This window comes from Trachypithecus francoisi, unplaced genomic scaffold, assembly GCF_009764315.1.
Source record: "Trachypithecus francoisi isolate TF-2019V2 unplaced genomic scaffold, Tfra_2.0 Lachesis_group19, whole genome shotgun sequence".
Classification (NCBI taxonomy): Eukaryota; Metazoa; Chordata; class Mammalia; order Primates; family Cercopithecidae; genus Trachypithecus; species Trachypithecus francoisi.
Genome location: NW_022681464.1, coordinates 6,138,467 through 6,155,669, shown reverse-complemented (window position 1 = coordinate 6,155,669; position 17,203 = coordinate 6,138,467). Strand labels below are relative to the sequence as shown.

General features: G+C 40.6%; 1 protein-coding gene across 5 annotated transcripts in view; it reads right to left on the bottom strand.

Moving 5' to 3' along the window:
• DYM (dymeclin) overlaps nucleotides 1–17,203 on the bottom strand; it is a 437,123-nt gene that overhangs the window by 399,262 nt on the left and 20,658 nt on the right. For 3 of the 5 annotated variants that reach the window (XM_033177780.1, XM_033177784.1, XM_033177783.1), the window contains exon 2: nucleotides 8,762–8,954. In XM_033177780.1, the coding sequence (XP_033033671.1) occupies nucleotides 8,762–8,901 (140 nt within the window). In that variant the 5' untranslated portion in view covers nucleotides 8,902–8,954. Of the gene's footprint in view, nucleotides 1–8,761; nucleotides 8,955–9,755; nucleotides 9,768–10,558; nucleotides 10,672–17,203 lie in introns of those variants that run through there. The other 2 variants (XM_033177782.1, XM_033177781.1) reach the window with 2 other exon arrangements.

The window sequence follows — 17,203 nt, the reverse complement described above, 5'->3', positions numbered from 1 at the left end:
GTGTTCTCCAAATCCACTCAACAAGAGCCTACAAAGGACTCTACTTCTAATCCTCAACTTTCTAACAAGTATGCCAAAAACAGTTAACAAGTGGACAGATTTTTATTTCCCAGTTCAGCCTTCCATAGTTAGAGCCCCTACACTGTTCAGAGCCGCAGACCACTCTAGACCCAAGCAGCCTTATCAATTTACCCTGAAACATCATGAAATATGTTGGGAAGCACTTTCTACAGTCCCAACCTATTACACTTGATTCCCATTCCTCTCAACACAAACTGGAAGCATTACTAGAAGTCATTTGGTCACGTTTCCTTTATAGTACAAGAAGTCACTTCTATCCATATGTATAAGGTGGTAGTGGTGGTGTTGGTGATGGTGGTGTTTGAGACAGGGTCTTGTTCTGTTGCCCAGGTTGGAGAGAGCATTGACCTGATCATAGTCACTACAACCTTGAACTCCTGGGCTCAAGGGATCCTCCTGACTCAGCCTCCCAAGTAGTTGGGACTACAAGCATAAGCCACCGAGCTCTGCTAATTTTTTTTATTTTTTGTAGAGATGGGGTCTCGCCATGTTGCCCAGGCTGGTCTCAAACTCCTGGCCTCAAAAGATCCTCCTGCCTCAACCTCTCAAAATGCTGGAATTACAGGGATGAACCACCACACCCAGCCTGTATAAGGTTATTCACTGCTACATTATATGTAATAACAAAACACTGGAAGCAATCCAAATGGTAAAATCCAAATGGTAAATCCAATTAGTTTTGGTATATATGTCTCCCATTAAAAAGAGGGAGGAAGTTAATATATATAGAAGGCTCTACAAGATACAACTGATGAAAAAAAGCACAAAGTGAAAAAGTGTGTGTAACATACATGCATTTGTCAAAAAAAGAGAAGGGATATATGTGCATATTTGTTTGCATATGCATAAAATGCAATTCTTCTATAACACCCTTTATCATATTTCACCATACTTGTTTGTTGATTTACAGATAAGATTATAAGCCCTGGCTGGACATGTAATCTCAGCACTTTGGGAGGCCAAGGCAAGCCAATCACCTGAGTTTGAGAGTTCAAGACCAGCCTGACCAACACGGAGAAACCCCATCTCTACTAAAAATACAAAATTAGCCGGGCATGGTGGCACATGCCTGTAATCCCAGCTACATGGGAAGCTGAGGCAGGAGAATCACAAACCCGGGAGGCAGAAGTTGCAGTGAGCCGAGATCACACCATTGCACTCTAGCCTGGGCAACAAGAGTGAAACTCTGTCTCAAAAAAAAAAAAAAGATTATAACCCTTTAAGGACAAGAGACATCATATATCTAGCTAACTTTATAGCCTGAGAAACAAATAAATGAATAATAGTTTGATACACAGAGATAGTCTGGTCCAGCAGTTCTCAATGATAACCATGACACATGATAATGTTCACACACACCATAGACTCAGATGCCTATGAACCAAAAAATAATAAGCACAGGTCTGTTTTTCATTTTTGCTTCCATTATGTAGTTTAGAAACATGTATAAAATCAGTCATAATCCAGGTGCGGTGGCTCACCCTTGTAATCCCAGCACTTTGGGAGGCCAAGGCAGGCAGATCACGAGGTTGAGATCAAGACCATCCTGGTCAACATGGTGAAACCCCGTCTCTACCGAAAATACAAAAATTAGCCAGGCATGGTGGCACGCACCTGTAGTCCCAGCTACTCGGGACGCTGAGGCAGGAGAATTGCTTGAACCCAGGAGGCGGAGGCTGCAGCGAGCCGAGATCGCGCCACTGCACTCCAGCCTACCAATAGAGCTAGACTCTGTATCAAAAAAAAAAAAAAAAGATAAAAAACAAAAAAAGAAAATCAGTCATGTAAGTAGTTTAAAATATTTAGGAAAAAAACAGTGTATATTATTAACCTTTAGTATTTAATTATTCTTCATTTTGTTTCAGACCTTTGCTGCACAATTTTAAGAGTGAAAAATTTAAAACTATTAAATAATTTAAGTAAGATTTTAGAACCACATGTGGAAACTCTAACAAAATCTGATTACTCTGATGCTAAAAATAGTTAATAGTAAGGAAGGATTAGATTCACCCTAAAGGCCTTATTAGTATTTCTAAAAATTGCAGCAAACATCAATTTTTGGCTACAAAAATGGCCTTTACTTGAAGATGGTACACACGTATCTAAGGAATTCCAAGAGTGAACAATCTCAGAATTATCTAGATTCAGAGTCTTTTCTACTGAGATTCATCTTAGTCCTGAATAATGCATAAACTAGGTAATCTTGGTCCCTGACTCTGTCAATGAGGGGGTAAGTGCTACCTCAAAGCCTACTCAGTCCCAAGGTCACACATCAAATACCGTCAGTGAGGAGCAGGGCAGTGCCAAAGAGAAAGTGACAGGCCAAAAGTATATGCAATACCACAAACGAAACCTCTATCATGTAAACTCACTTGTGGCGGTGGGGACAGGAAGAAACTTTTATAAATATACCCTCACATATTTACAATGCAGTTTATTTACTTTACAGTTTTTTCACTAAGATCCCTTTATACCTTTCCCAAAGTGCTGGGATTACAGGCGTGAGCAACTGCGCCTGGCTGCCATTCCCTTTTCTTAAATCACCCAGGTGATTTAAGAGAAAGGTATAAAGGGATCCCAGCACTTTGGGAGGCCAAGGCAGGTGGATCATGAGGTCAGGAGTTCAAGACCAGCCTGGCCAAGATGATGAAACTCCATCTCTACTAAAAATACAAAAATTAGCCAGGCAGGGTGGCAGGTGCCTGCAATCCCAGCTACTTAGAAGGCTGAGGCAGGAGAATTGCTTGAACCTGGGAGGCAGAGGGTGCAGTGAGCTAAGATCATACCACTGCACTCCAGCCTGGGCAACAAAGCGAGCCTCTGTCTCAAAAAAAAATTTTTTTTGAGTAAAAGTAGCAATTAACAAAATAAACTATAAAGCCATAATAACTTAAACTGTGAGGCACTGGCACAGGTGACAAAAATGGCTAACAAATTATTCCCATCACTGTTTTTTAAGAAGTTCATCTTTTTCCCCCACTGATATGACAGCTTCACATAAAACAAGTACATACACATACATTTATTCTTATTCTTATTATTCTTAAGTATTTCAGTTATTCTTGTTCTTTATTCTTTTTCATACACAGTTCAGAATAAACTTATCAAGATCCCCTAATCTTCCAAAACAAGGCTTTCAGAATTTTAATTCAAATTGTCTTCAATCTATAGGTCAATTTGAAAAGAAGTGACATTTTAACAGCAGTCTCCTTATTCCTTAAACACGGTACATATCTCTATTTAGTTAAGTCTACTTTAGTATATTTCAGTGTAAAAACCATATACTGTAATTTGGAATAGCTTTATAAATTATATTAGAATTTACATAAGTGAAAAGAAAAATTATTTTGGACGATAAATCATGCTCTCCATTTTGCCCTTTCTTCCTCTAAGTCGTATCACTATCACATAAGCAGCAGTACTCAATGATAATTCTGCAAGGACTAAGGAAATGATGTCAAAATTTGTTGATGCCACAGCTCATCTCCAGTATGACCTTTCCCACCAATCCACACCCACCTTTAATTTTCGAAGGATCTCAGAAGCAAGAATAAGTAACCACTTCAATATAAAATACATCTAATCCAAGCCATCTGATTAATTATAAACTAAGTTAAACTTCTTTTTTTTTTTTTTTTTTTGAGACGGAGTCTTGCTCTTGTTGTCGAGGCTGGAGTGCAATGGCGCGATCTTGGCTCCCCACAACCTCCACTTCCCAGGTTCAAGTGATTCTCTTGCCTCAGCCTCCCAAGTAGCTGGGATTACAGGCGCCCGCCACCATGCCCAGCTAATTTTTTGTATTTTTAGTAGAGACGGGGTTTCACCATGTTGACCAGGCTGGTCTTGAACTGCTGACTTCAGGTGATCCACCCGCCCCGGTCTCCCAAAGTGCTGGGATTACAGGCATGAGCCACCACGCCCGGCTTAAACTAAATTAAACTTCTAAGGCTCAATCCAACTGTCTACAATAAAGTTAAAAATTAAAATGTATTGCCAAAAGATGTAAACAGATAGTTCCCGGAAAAGGAAATATCAATACTCCTTAAACATATGAAAATAAACACAACCTTAATTATTAAAGAAAGGCAAATAAAACCATAAGGACCACTATCCAAAACTTGCTGAACTGGGTATCAAAAAGAAAAACGACTGCTATTAGTCACACTGAAAAACGTGTGTGTGTGTGTGTGTGTGTGTGTGTATATGAATTTACCCTCAAAAGACAGACAACTAGGCCCTCTACCTCTGAGGTCAAGGGAAACGAGAAGTATAGACTTCTTTGTCACGATTACGCCAACCCCTTCCTGAAAATCGGTAAAGAAAAAAACTGAAACGCTTACCCTTAATTAGTAATAAATATAGTAAGAACTATATTTTACATAACCTAATTGATAACGTAAAGTCCTCTTTACAGAAGAACTCCAGTTAATAAATGTAGAAATGACCAAATTAGAAATATTACCGGCCGGGCGCGGTGGCTCAAGCCTGTAATCCCAGCACTTTGGGAGGCCGAGACGGGCAGATCACGAGGTCAGGAGATCGAGACCATCCTGGCGAACACGGTGAAACCTCGTCTCTACTAAAAAATACAAAAAACTAGCCGGGCGAGGTGGCGGGCGCCTGTAGTCCCAGCTACTCGGGAGGCTGAGGCAGGAGAATGGCATAAACCCGGGAGGCGGAGCTTGCAGTGAGCTGAGATCCAGCCACTGCACTCCAGCCTGGGTGACAGAGCGAGACTCCATCTCAAAAAAAAAAAAAAAAAAAAAATCAATAGATGCTAAAATATTTACACTCAAAACTCTGATCAATCTTAGTATGATAATTGGTATAAAACACACTTTTTCTACATATGGAAAAATGATTAACCTAAATTTTATCAAGCTTTTAAATCTCATTTCCAATTTACAGGAAATACATAGAACAAAAGAACAAGTTACAAGGTGTGAAAAGCAATCAGATAAATACAGAAGATGGAACATTCTACAGAAAAACTGACACAATTTGTTTTAAAAATGACATGAAGCAAAAAATAGTGGCAAGGTGGGAAGTGGATACCTATATTCTACTTTAAAAGACATTTAAGAACAAGAAGCATCAAATGCAACATACACACCTTATTTGGCTCCTAATTGTAATAAACTATAAAACAACTGGAAAATTTTAAATATGAACTGGGTAGCAGGAATTATTGTTAATTTTGTTAGGTGAGATAATGGTATTATGGTTATGTAAAAAAAGACTTTAAGATACTTAAAAAACAATAATGAACAAAATATGGAAACAATCCAAATGTCTATTAATTTCTGAATGGATAAACAAAGTGCAGTATATCCATACAATGGAGTATCACTCAGCAATAAAAAGGAACAGAGGCTGGGTGCAGTGGCTCATGCTTATAATCCCAACATTTTCAGAGGAAGAGGAAGGAGGATCACTTGAGGCCAGGTGTTCAAGACCAGGCATGGTGGTGCATGCCTGTGGTCCCAGTTACTCGGGAAGGTGAAGTGGAAGGATCACTTGAGTCCAGGAGTTCAAGGCTATAGGGAGCTACGATCGCACCACTGCAATCCAGCCTGGGCAACAGAGTGAGACCTTGTCTCAAAAAAAAAAAAAAAAGGAATGCAAGTACTGGTGCATGCAACAACATGTATGAATATTACACTCAGTGAAGGAAGCCAGTCACAGCTGGGTGCAGTGGCTCACGCTTGTAATCCCAGCACTTCGGGGTGCTGAGGATTGCTTGAACCCAGGAGTTTAAGACCAGCCTAGGTAACAGAGCAAGACCCCATCTCTAAAAAAGTAGAAGAAAAAAAAAGAAGCCAGTCACAAAAGACCACCTATTGTTACAATTCCATTTACATGAAACGTCTAGAAGAGGCAAAGATAGCAGTAGTTGTTATTAAATTAGTGGCTGGACGCTGTGGCTCACACCTGTAATCCCAGCACTTTGGGAGGCTGAGGAAGGTGAATCACTTGAGGTCAGGAGTTTGAGACCAGCCTGGCCAACGTGGTGAAACCACATCTCCACAAAAAATACAGAAATTAGCCAGGTGTGGTGGCATGCACCTGTAAGCCCAGTTACTCGGGAGGCTGAGGCAGGAGAATTGCTTGAATCCAGGAGGCAGGGTTTGCAGTGAGCAGAGATCGTGCCACTGCACTCCAGCAGACTGAGACTCCCTCTCAAAAAACAAATAAACAAATAAATAAATAAATAAGTGGTTGCTAGTGCAATCTAGAGTTTGGGGGAATGTCTGCTAATGGACATGGGATGGGGCTCCTTTCTGGGATTATAATGTTCTAAAATTGGTGATTGTTACACAATTCTGTGAATAAAAACACTGAATAATACAATTTAAATGGGTGAATTACATGATATATGAAACATACCTCAAAAAGTGTATTATTTTTCTATTGCTATTTGAAAAGTTATCAAAATTTAGTGGTGCAAACAACATAAATTTATTACCCTACAGTTCTGTAGGTCCAAAGTCTGACACTCAATGAGCTAAGATCAAGATGTCAATAAGGCTGCATTCCTTTCCGGAGGCTCCAGAGGGAAATCTGCATTCTTGCCTCTGCCAGCTTCTGGAAGCTGCTCACATTTCTTTTTTTTTTTTCTTTTGAGACAGAGTCTCGCTCTGTCATCCAGGCTGGAGTGCAGTGGCGTGATCTCGGCTCACTGCAAGCTCTGCCTCCCGGGTTCACACCATTCTCCTGCCTCAGCCTCCAGAGTAGCTGGGACTACAGGCGCCCGCCACTACGCCCGGCTAACTTTTTGCATTTTTAGTAGAGACGGGGTTTCACCGTGTTCGCCAGGATGGTCTCGATCTCCTGACCTCATGATCCGCCCGCCTCGGCCTCTTAAAGGGCTGGGATTACAGGCGCAAGCCGCCGCACCCAGCAAAGCTGCTCACATTTCTTGCTCATGACCCCCTACCATCTTCAAAGCCAGCAAGGGCAGGCTGAGTCCTCTTCACATCACATCTGACTTTCTCTTCCACCTCCCTCTTCCACTTTCAAGAAGCCTTGTGATTACACTGGGCCTGCCCAGATAATCCAGGATAATCTCCCTATTTCAAGGTCAGCTGATTAGTAACCTTAATGCCATTTGCTACTTTAATTCCCCTTTGCCATGCAATGTAACATATTCAGATCCTGCAGACAAAGATATGGACATCTTTCGGGGGCTACTATTCGGCCTATCATAATAAAGCTCTTAAAAAGTAGGCCGGGCGCGGTGGCTCAAGCCTGTAATCCCAGCACTTTGGGAGGCCGAGACGGGCGGATCACAAGGTCAGGAGATCGAGACCATCCTGGCTAACATGGTGAAACCCTGTCTCTACTAAAAATACAAAAAACTAGCCGGGCGACGTGGCGGGCACCTGTAGTCCCAGCTACTCGGGAGGCTGAGGCAGGAGAATGGCGTGAACCCGGGAGGTGGAGCTTGCAGTGAGCTGAGATCTGGCCACTGCACTCCAGCCTGGGTGGCAGAGCAAAACTCTGTATTCGAAAAAAAAAAAAAAAAAAAAAGTAAATAAAATTTTTAAAAATCTAGTTATTGAGTGTATGGGAATTCAATATTCTAGTCATTCTATATTATTGTCTATCAGTTTTTGTAATATAATTAAAAATGAGATATTGTTTTTCACCTCCGAAACTGGAAAAGGTCAAAGGTCTAAAAATGCATCAAACTGACAAAGATATGGGGAAACACACCTCTCATGCATTGCTGGTAGGTGTGTAAATTCCTACAACTTCCATGGAGCACAACTTGGCTTAGCTACCAAACTGCAAATGCACATACACTTTGACCCAGCAATTCTACTTCAAGGAATGTATATTAAAGATATATTTGTGTGTATAAGAAATGATGTATGTGGCAATAACTGTTATAACAAGGACTGGAAACAATCTAAATGTTCATCAACAGAAAACCAATTAAATATATTCTACAGATACTCCACAGTCATTAAAAAGAATAAGGCAGTTGCATATATGCTACATATACAAGATATACTTAACTGTGGGAAAAAAGGCAAGGGACAGAACAGTACATGTAGTATGCTACCATTTGTATTTAAACAATTTTGTGAAACTATATGGGATATATGCTTAAGTAACCTATACTATCTCTAGAACGATTCAAAATCAACTGCCACCAGTGCTCACCTCTAGAGAAGGGAGGTGGCTACTGAGTGGGGTAAAAAGAAGAGAAAAGCTTATTTTCTACTTTCAAATCTTTTGGATTTTCTACTGATTTATGTATGACAGACCAGATAGACAGAACATTTCTCAATTTTTTTTTTTTTTTTTTTGAGACGGAGTCTTGCTCTGTCGCCCAGGCTGGAGTGCAGTGGCGCAATCTCGGCTCACTGCAAGCTCCGCCTCCCGGGTTTACGCCATTCTCCTGCCTCAGCCTCCCGAGTAGCTGGGACTACAGGCGCCCGCCACCTCGCCCGGCTAGTTTTTTGTATTTTTTAGTAGAGACGGGGTTTCACCGTGTAGGCCAGGATGGTCTCGATCTCCTGACCTCGTGATCCACCCGTCTCGGCCTCCCAAAGTGCTGGGATTACAGGCTTGAGCCACCGCGCCCGGCCTCTAAATTTTTTTTTTAATCTGCATACCACACAAGTTGATATGGCCCACTATTCAAATTTTCAATCTCCAGGCAATCTCTTACCTGCTAGTTGGTGCAGGGAAAGAAAACGAGAGAAGCTGATTCCAGAACGGGTCATTCTCAGAGACAGATTCCGTGCCTGATAACTTTTTCAAGTATTCATTTTTAGGAAGATCGCCGATTCTGCTGCTATTTGATCCCATCTTCTACCTTAAGCAGATAACTTGTCCTTAAACCTGCATTTCCACAAGACAACCTATAAAGAATAAAAATAAAAAAATTTAAACTTGTTCAAAAGTCATCATTCTTTTTCTTTTTTCTTTTCTTTTTTTTTTTTTTTTTTTTGAGACGGAGTCTCACTCTGTGGCCCAGGCTGGAGTGCAGTGGCCAGATCTCAGCTCACTGCAAGCTCCGCCTCCTGGGTTTACGCCATTCTCCTGCCTCAGCCTCCCGAGTAGCTGGGACTACAAGCGCCCGCCACCTCGCCCGGCTAGTTTTTTATATTTTTTAGTAGAGACAGGGTTTCACCGGGTTAGCCACGATGGTCTCGATCTCCTGATCTTGTGATCCGCCCGTCTCGGCCTCCCAAAGTGCTGGGATTACAGGCCTGAGCCACCGCGCCCGGCCCAAAAGTCATCATTCTTTGTCTACCTATAAAAAAAACTATAAACTTACTAAAGAAAATCACATCTGTATTTATAAATATATTAGACATCAGATACAAAGTTACAAGAAACATGGGGCTAGGCCAGGCATGGTGGCTCACGCCTGTAATCCCAGCACTTTGGGAGGCCAAGGCGGGCAGATCACGAGGTCAAGAGATTGAGACCATCCTGGCCAACATGGTGAAACTCCATCTCTACTAAAAATACAAAAATTAGCTGGGCATGGTGGCACACACCTGTAGTCCCAGCTACTCGGGAGGCTGAGACAGGAGAATCACACGAACCCGGGAGGCAGAGGTTGCAGTAAGCCAAGATTGTGCCACTGCACTCCAGCCTGGTGACAGAGCAAGACTCTATCTCAGAAAAAAAAAAAAGAAATATGGAGCTAACACCTGTCTTAGCCAATACAAACACAAAAATCCAAATCTATATGGTACTTGTACTATGTATCTTAGGATGGGCATATCTCTACCCAAGAAAATGTCTCAAAGCAAAATCATAAAAATGGTAACTTATAATTAGTCTGAAAATGAAGCTGTTTTACAACGAAAACAATGGTGACAAAGAAATACAGAAATCTGGTTGGCTTGAATGTACAAGGAAGGGAACATAGCTCAAGTAATTACCATGTGCTACCCCTACTTATGGGGGTCATGGGGACAAACCTGAATTACCCACTTCAAGTGAAAGAGATCCCAGTTACAAAGGAATCACATTTAATGTTTCTCTCATTCTGCCATAGGGCATATACGTAGTTTTTGTTGATATGCCTCTTCTCCTAAACCATGCACATTTTTATGACAGGAATTATTTTATTCATCTTTCTATGCCCACTGTCTAGACTAGCATGTAAAAAGTTCCCTAAACAGTATGTTGAAAGAACAAGTGAGTGAATAAATAATTAGTATCCACGAGGCTCTTCAAAAGTCAGTACTGGTTGTTCTCAGTCACTAAGGGAAGAAAACTAATAGTTTAGTTACAAATATGAATCACTGTCTTCCTTAAATCACATTTAACACACTTCTAGATCATGTTTTATCTTGATTTGTTCAGAAAAGGTCTCTGATTAAATAACAAAATAGTGATAAGGTAAATAATAAATTATACTATTTTAAAATTACAATGAAAGGAAACTACATGGGCTCAGGGACCAAAGGTGGCTCAGCTCAGGTGAGAATGTACATTAGTGACTCACTTTCTTCCTCATGTCCCTGCTCATTCCACAAAGGTACTGAAGCCATGGTCAGAATTTGGAAGCTGGATTGAGCTGCTTATTCTGAGAGCAAGAGGCTTCCCCGATGATGCACATGGACAGCCGAGTCTTCCGAATCTGAGAGAGAAATACTGATCTGGTTCCTCATCACCTGCCCCTGAACCTGAGGCCAGCCACTACTTTCATCCTTCCTGCAAGGGGACAGGGGCCCCAATAACTCAATTCAACTTCAAATGAATAATAATTCAGCTTCAATTAAGCCTCTATATTAAGCTAGCTAATCATAAGGTTTAATTTCTTAAAGTAGGGCTTGTTAAGCCCAATTAGAAAATGCTATAAAAGAAATACCCTGAAGGCCAGGCGCAGTGGCTCACGCCTGTAATCCCAGCACTTTGGGAGGCCGAGGCAGGCAGATCACCTGAGGTCCGGAGTTCAAGACCAGCCTGACCAACATGGAGAAACCCCCTCTACTCAAAATACAAAATTAGTCTGGCATGGTGGCGCATGCCTGTAATCCCAGCTACAAGGGAGGCTGAGGCAGGAGAATCACTTGAACCCAGGAGGCAGAGGCTGCAGTGAGCCAAGATCACACCATTGCACTCTAGCCTGGGCAACAAGAGCAAGACTCCATCTCAAAAAAAAAAAAAAAAAGAAAGAAATATTCTGAAATATAAATTCCTAACTTACAATAGTATTTTAAGCTATCAAAATTATAAGGGGATATAATACACTAGTGAAAATGAATGAAACAGAGCTAAATGGATACATCTCAAAAATATAAAATGTTTTTTAAAAAAGCAGGCTACCTAATAGATATGGTATGCTGTCATTTACAAGATTTTAAAACTCACAAAAAATATTATGGATTTATTCACAGCTAGCACTAGTATTAAAACAGTTTTTTGTTTTGTTCTGTTTTGAAGAGACAGGGCCTCACTCTGTTGCTGAGTACAATGCTGGAGTACAATGAATTGATTACAGCTCATTGTAACCTCAAACTCCTGGGCTCAAGACATCCTCACGCCTCACCCTCCTAAGTAGCTGGAACTACAGGTACATGTCACCAAATCCCAGCTAATATTTTTTATTTGGTAAAGATGGGGTCTCACTGTGTTGCCCAGGCTGGTCTCGAACTCCTCCTGCCTTGGCTTCCCAAAGTGCTGAGATTACAGGCATGAGCCACTGAGCCTGGCCAAAAGGAAATAATTTAACCAGAAATCTATAGCTTTTCAAGCTATCAGTTAAGTTTGAAAGTAGAATAAAAACATTTTCTGATTTGCCAAGATTCAAAAGACCTCCCAGGAACCTACAAGGAAGCTACAAGATGTACTCCTTCCACATGAGGGAGTAAGCCAAGAAAAAGGAAGAAATTCAAGAAACAAGGAATCCAACACAGGGCAGTGGTATAGAGAATCACAGCCACGCAGCAGGCTGGGACAAGAGTCAAAACGGCTCGCAGATCTCCAGGAGAAGAAAGCATAGAACTGACAGTTCACTTGATGTGTCTAACCTTACTCTGTGGACTGTTACAACACTGTAGGAGAATTTGGAAGCAATGAATAATAGTTACATGGAGAATAAAGTAAATAATTTTATATAGACTACATACTTTGGGAAAAACAGAAATTATTTAAGAAAGGTCATATAATCATAGTATATGACTAAATTCAACAGTAATCAGTATTGATATAATCACTATGATATAAATACTAAATATTTAACCAAAAATTGTGAGCTAACTCTCACAAGATTCCGGAAAAAGAAGCAGGATTGGTGGTCTATGACTGCTACACTTTCATCTTCCATAATAGGTAGTGCTCAATAGAAAATATGTAAAGTTAGTAAATCAAAAAACAGTAAAAATGTATTAGCTATAAATAAGGAAGCAGGGCCAGGTGTGGTGTAATCCCAACATTTTGGGAGGCCGATGTAGGTGGATCACTTAAGGCCAGAAGTTCGAGACTAACCTGGCCAACACAGTGAAAACCCATCTCTACTAAAAATACAAAAATTAGCCAGGCATGTTGGAGCATGTCCATAATCCCAGCTCCTCAGGAGGCTGAGGCATGAGAATCACTTGAACCCGGGAGGTGGAGACTGCAGTGAGCTGGGATTGTGCCACTGCAATCCAGCCTGGGCGACAGAGTGAAACTCTGTCTCAAGTTAAATAAATAAATAAATAAATAAGGAGGTAAATAGCAAAAAGCAACAGCTTATAGATTTTAAAGTGGTGGCCAGGTGCGGTGGCTCACGTCTATAATTCCAGCACTTTGGGAGGCCGAGGTGGGTGGATCACCTGAGGTCAGGAGTTTGAGACCAGCCTGACCAATATGATGAAACCCCGTCTCTATTAAAAATACAAAAATTAGCTGGGTGTAGTGGCCAGTGCCTGTAATCCCAGCTACTTGGGAGGCTGAGACAGGAGAATCACTTGAACGTGGGAGGCAGAGTTTGCAGTGAGCCGAGATCGCACCACTGCACTCCAGCCTGGGCAACAAGAAAAGAAAAAGAAAGTGGCCACCCCTGTGGAAAAGGACTCTGGAATGGGGAGGGTGGTAGAGCAGTTTTTTATATTAAGTCTGTCATATTAGTTGACTTTTCAAAATCATGTCCATATACTACTTTGATTAAAAATGAAATATTTTCTGGCCAGATGCAGTAGGTCATGCCTGTAATCACAGCAACTCAGGAGGCTGAGGCAGGAGGATTGCTTGAGGGCAGGGATTAGACACCAGCCTGGGCAACATAGCAATACCCTGTCTCTAAAAAAAAAAAATTTTTTTTTAAATTAGGCAGGTGTGGTGGCACCACATGGCGATTTCAACTATTAAAAAAAAAAAAAAAAGCACAACCCATAAAAGAAAAAAATTGATAAACTGGGCTTCTGCAAATTAAAAACTTTTGGGCCAGGTGTGGTGGCTCATACCTATAATCCCAGCACTTTAGGAGGCCAAGGCAGGCAGATCACTTGAGGTCAGGAGTTCAAGACCAGCCTGGCCAACATGGTAAAACCCCGTCTCTACAAAAAATACAAAAATTAGCAGAGCATGGTGGCATGTGCCTGTAATCCAAGCTACTGGGGAGGCTAAGGCACAAGAATCACTTGAACCCAGGCGGCAGAGGTTTCAGTGAGCCAAGATCATGCCACTGCACTTCAGTCTGGGCAACAGAGCATGACTCCATCTCAAAAAAAAGAAGTGAAGTGAAGGACAGCAATGTATATGTGAACTGAAAATACAACAGACAGGCAGATGGAATTAGGAATACTTTGTTATTATAAGGTATTGCACAATCTGTGAAGTGGTAGTGTTGTTATTGTGCTATTTAAAAGCAGTCTTGGACTGCTTGTAAATGTAGATTGCAAACTCTAGGGTAACCACTAAAAAAGTGGAAAAAAAAAGTATAATTGATATGCTAAGAAAAGAGAAACCTAATCTCATAAAGTGCTCAATTAAAACCACAAGGCCGGGCACAGTGGCTCATGCCTGTAATCCCAGCACTTTGGGAAGCTGAGGCACGTGGATCACCTGAGGTCAGGAGTTAAAGACCAGCCTGGCCAACATGGTGAAACCTCATCTCTACTAAAAATACAAAAAATTAGCCAGGCAAAGTGGCGGGCATCTGTAATCCCAGCTACTCAGGAGGCTGATGCAGGAAAATCGCTTGAACCCAGGAGATGGAGGTTGCAGTGAACCGAGATCGCGCCATTGCACTCTAGCCTGGGAAACAAGAACGAAGCTCCATCTCAAAAAAAACAAAAACAAAAACAAACAAACGAAAAAGAATATACATGTTCCAGAGAGGTGCCAACAAATCAGACTAATAAGTACTTTCTTTCACAACCACTAGGATTGTTTTTACATATGAAGTTACTTCATCATCCATATTATACATGATGAGATATCAGGATCTCACATTCTAGTGACTCAGTGTCGTATTATAGAATGCTCTTTCACTTAGACTCGTTTTCCAAAATAAATTTATTTACTTATTTTAGAGATTGGGTCTCACTCTGTCACCCAGACTAGAGTGCAGTGGCACGAACATAGTTCACTGTAGCTTCAAACTCCTGGATTCAAGCAATCCTTCCGCCTTAGCCTTCTGAGTAGCTGGGATTACAGGTACACGCCACCACACCCTGCAAACTTTTTAAAATTTTTTGTAGAGATGAGGGTCTTGCTATGTTACTGAGGCTAATCTGAATCTCCTGGCCTCAAGAGATCCTCTTGCCTAGGCTTCCAAAAGCACTGGGATTAGAGGTATGAGTCACCTCTCCCAGCTACCCAATAAATTATTTGTTTCAAATTTTATTCAAAATTGAACTTTTTCAATAAAAACAAAATAAGTAATGTTCTTGGGTCCTCTGGGATCTGCATTAATTTCATTAACTCTGAGGAGTATACAACAGATTTTGTCCTCTACCACCTACTTAAGGATATTGCTGGTTCATTTTTAGCCAAACCTTTCAAATTATTTTTATTTGTCCAATAATCCCTGTGACCCTGAATATGCCTCAATAAAATATAGGTTTAAACAAACAAGTGAAAAGGACCTTGACTACTTGTTTACAGTGTGCTATTTATCAGGGGACTCATGCTAACTAGCACTTAGGATTATAGGCCTAATATTAGTGTACTGAATAAGCACCTCTAACTGTATGGATGAAAGTGGGTTAGTTCAAAGAGTGTTGGATTACTGACAGCAATTTAACTATGGGTCCTCCTGGCTCTACCATGCACTCAATTTTCCTTCTCTGCGCTTCATATTTTAATGAATTTAATTTTTATTCTGTTAATTTTATAACAGGATAAAAATGACACCAGATCAAAAGAAATGAGAATCATAACAATTTGTTCTCATTTAAATAGACCAGTATCTTACTAGTTTTGTGTGATACCTTAAAAGCAAGCAATTTTACTCCGGGAGTTTAATTAAGTACATGAATGCTGGATTTTCAAAAGAACAAAATTTTATTTTGGAATCAACCTCCTCCTCCCACCAGGTGAAGCAACAATGAGAAACAATACTATCAAAGAGTCTACTAACAAAATCTGTCAGCTGTTTTTGTTTATTTTATGTTCTTTTTGTATCAGTAATATACATGGTACAAAATACAAAAGCTTCAAAGGATATACAGTGAAAAGTCTTCTTCCCATCCCATCTTCTAACCACCTTCTCAACTCAGAGAAAACATTCCCAGTTTCTTGGACATCATTCCACAGACATTCTGTGTATATACAAACATATGTTCAACCTCTTTTTAAACAAACCATAGCATATGACATATTCCTCTATACTCTGCTATTCCCACTCATCAATATATAGGAAGTCATTATATATCTGTATATGAAGCACTTCATTCCTTTTTACAACTGTGTAACATTCCATTTTATAATTTCTCAAATACCATATTGATGGACATTTAAGTAGTCTACATCGTTTGCTATTACAAACCATTCTCCAAGTAATAAAAAATAAATAAATGTCATTCCCCAATAAGATATATACATTACTTATATCTCATACTATCACTTACATAAGCATATAAAATATTTCACACATGTATGAGTAGACAGATATGATAAATCCAGAGAAATAGAATTGCTGGGTAAAAGGGTATACGCATTTGTAATTTTGATAGATACTCGGATTCTCACCAGCAATGCCTATTTCTCTACTTCACAGCCATCATTGTTTAATCAAACTTTCTGATCCTTGCCAACTTAGATTTTTAAAAAAACAGTTTTTCAATACAATTTTATTTTGCATCTCTCTTGCCGTGAATAAGGCCATTACCTGTTCATATCCTATGACTGTTTTCTACTGGTTTATAGGAAATAAACTTTATTTTCAAGGCGGCTAGGATAGACCACAAAATTAAGTCTTAAATCAAACACCTGTACACCTGTAATCCCAGCACTTTGGGAGACAGAAGCAGGAGGAATGCTTGAGCCCAGGAGTAGGAGGCCAGCCTGGGCAACATGGCAAGACCATCTATACAAAAAATTTAAAACTAGCTGGACATGGTGGCACAAGCCTGTGGTCCCAGTTACTCAGAAGGATTGCTTGCGCCCAAGAGTTCGACGCTGCAGTGAGCCACACCTGCAACACTGCACTATGCAACAGAGCAAGACTTTGTATCAAAAATAAAATTAATAAATCAAAATAACTGCTCAGTCTAAGAACACTATGAACTCGTTCTAAAACAATATGAATAAAGCCCACAAGCATATCAGGAGAGACACTGAACAGAACGTTAACAAAAAAAAATCGAGACAGCCAAGTGAGCAAAGAGTACAGTGCCTCCTTCCCCGTTTTTTCTCACCAAACCCTAGAAATAATATAAACAATATTTTTTTAAATAGCCAGTGATTACACAGCCATGCTCAAAAAATAAAATAGGCCGGGCGCAGTGGCTCAAGCCTGTAATCCCAGCACTTTGGAAGGCCGAGACGGGCGGATCACGAGGTCAGGAGATCGAGACCATCCTGGCTAACACAGTGAAACCCCGTCTCTACTAAAAAATACAAAAAAAAAAACTAGCCGGGCGACGTGGCGGGCGCCTGTAGTTCCAGCTACTCGGGAGGCTGAGGCAGGAGAATGGCCTAAACCCAGGAGGCGGAGCTT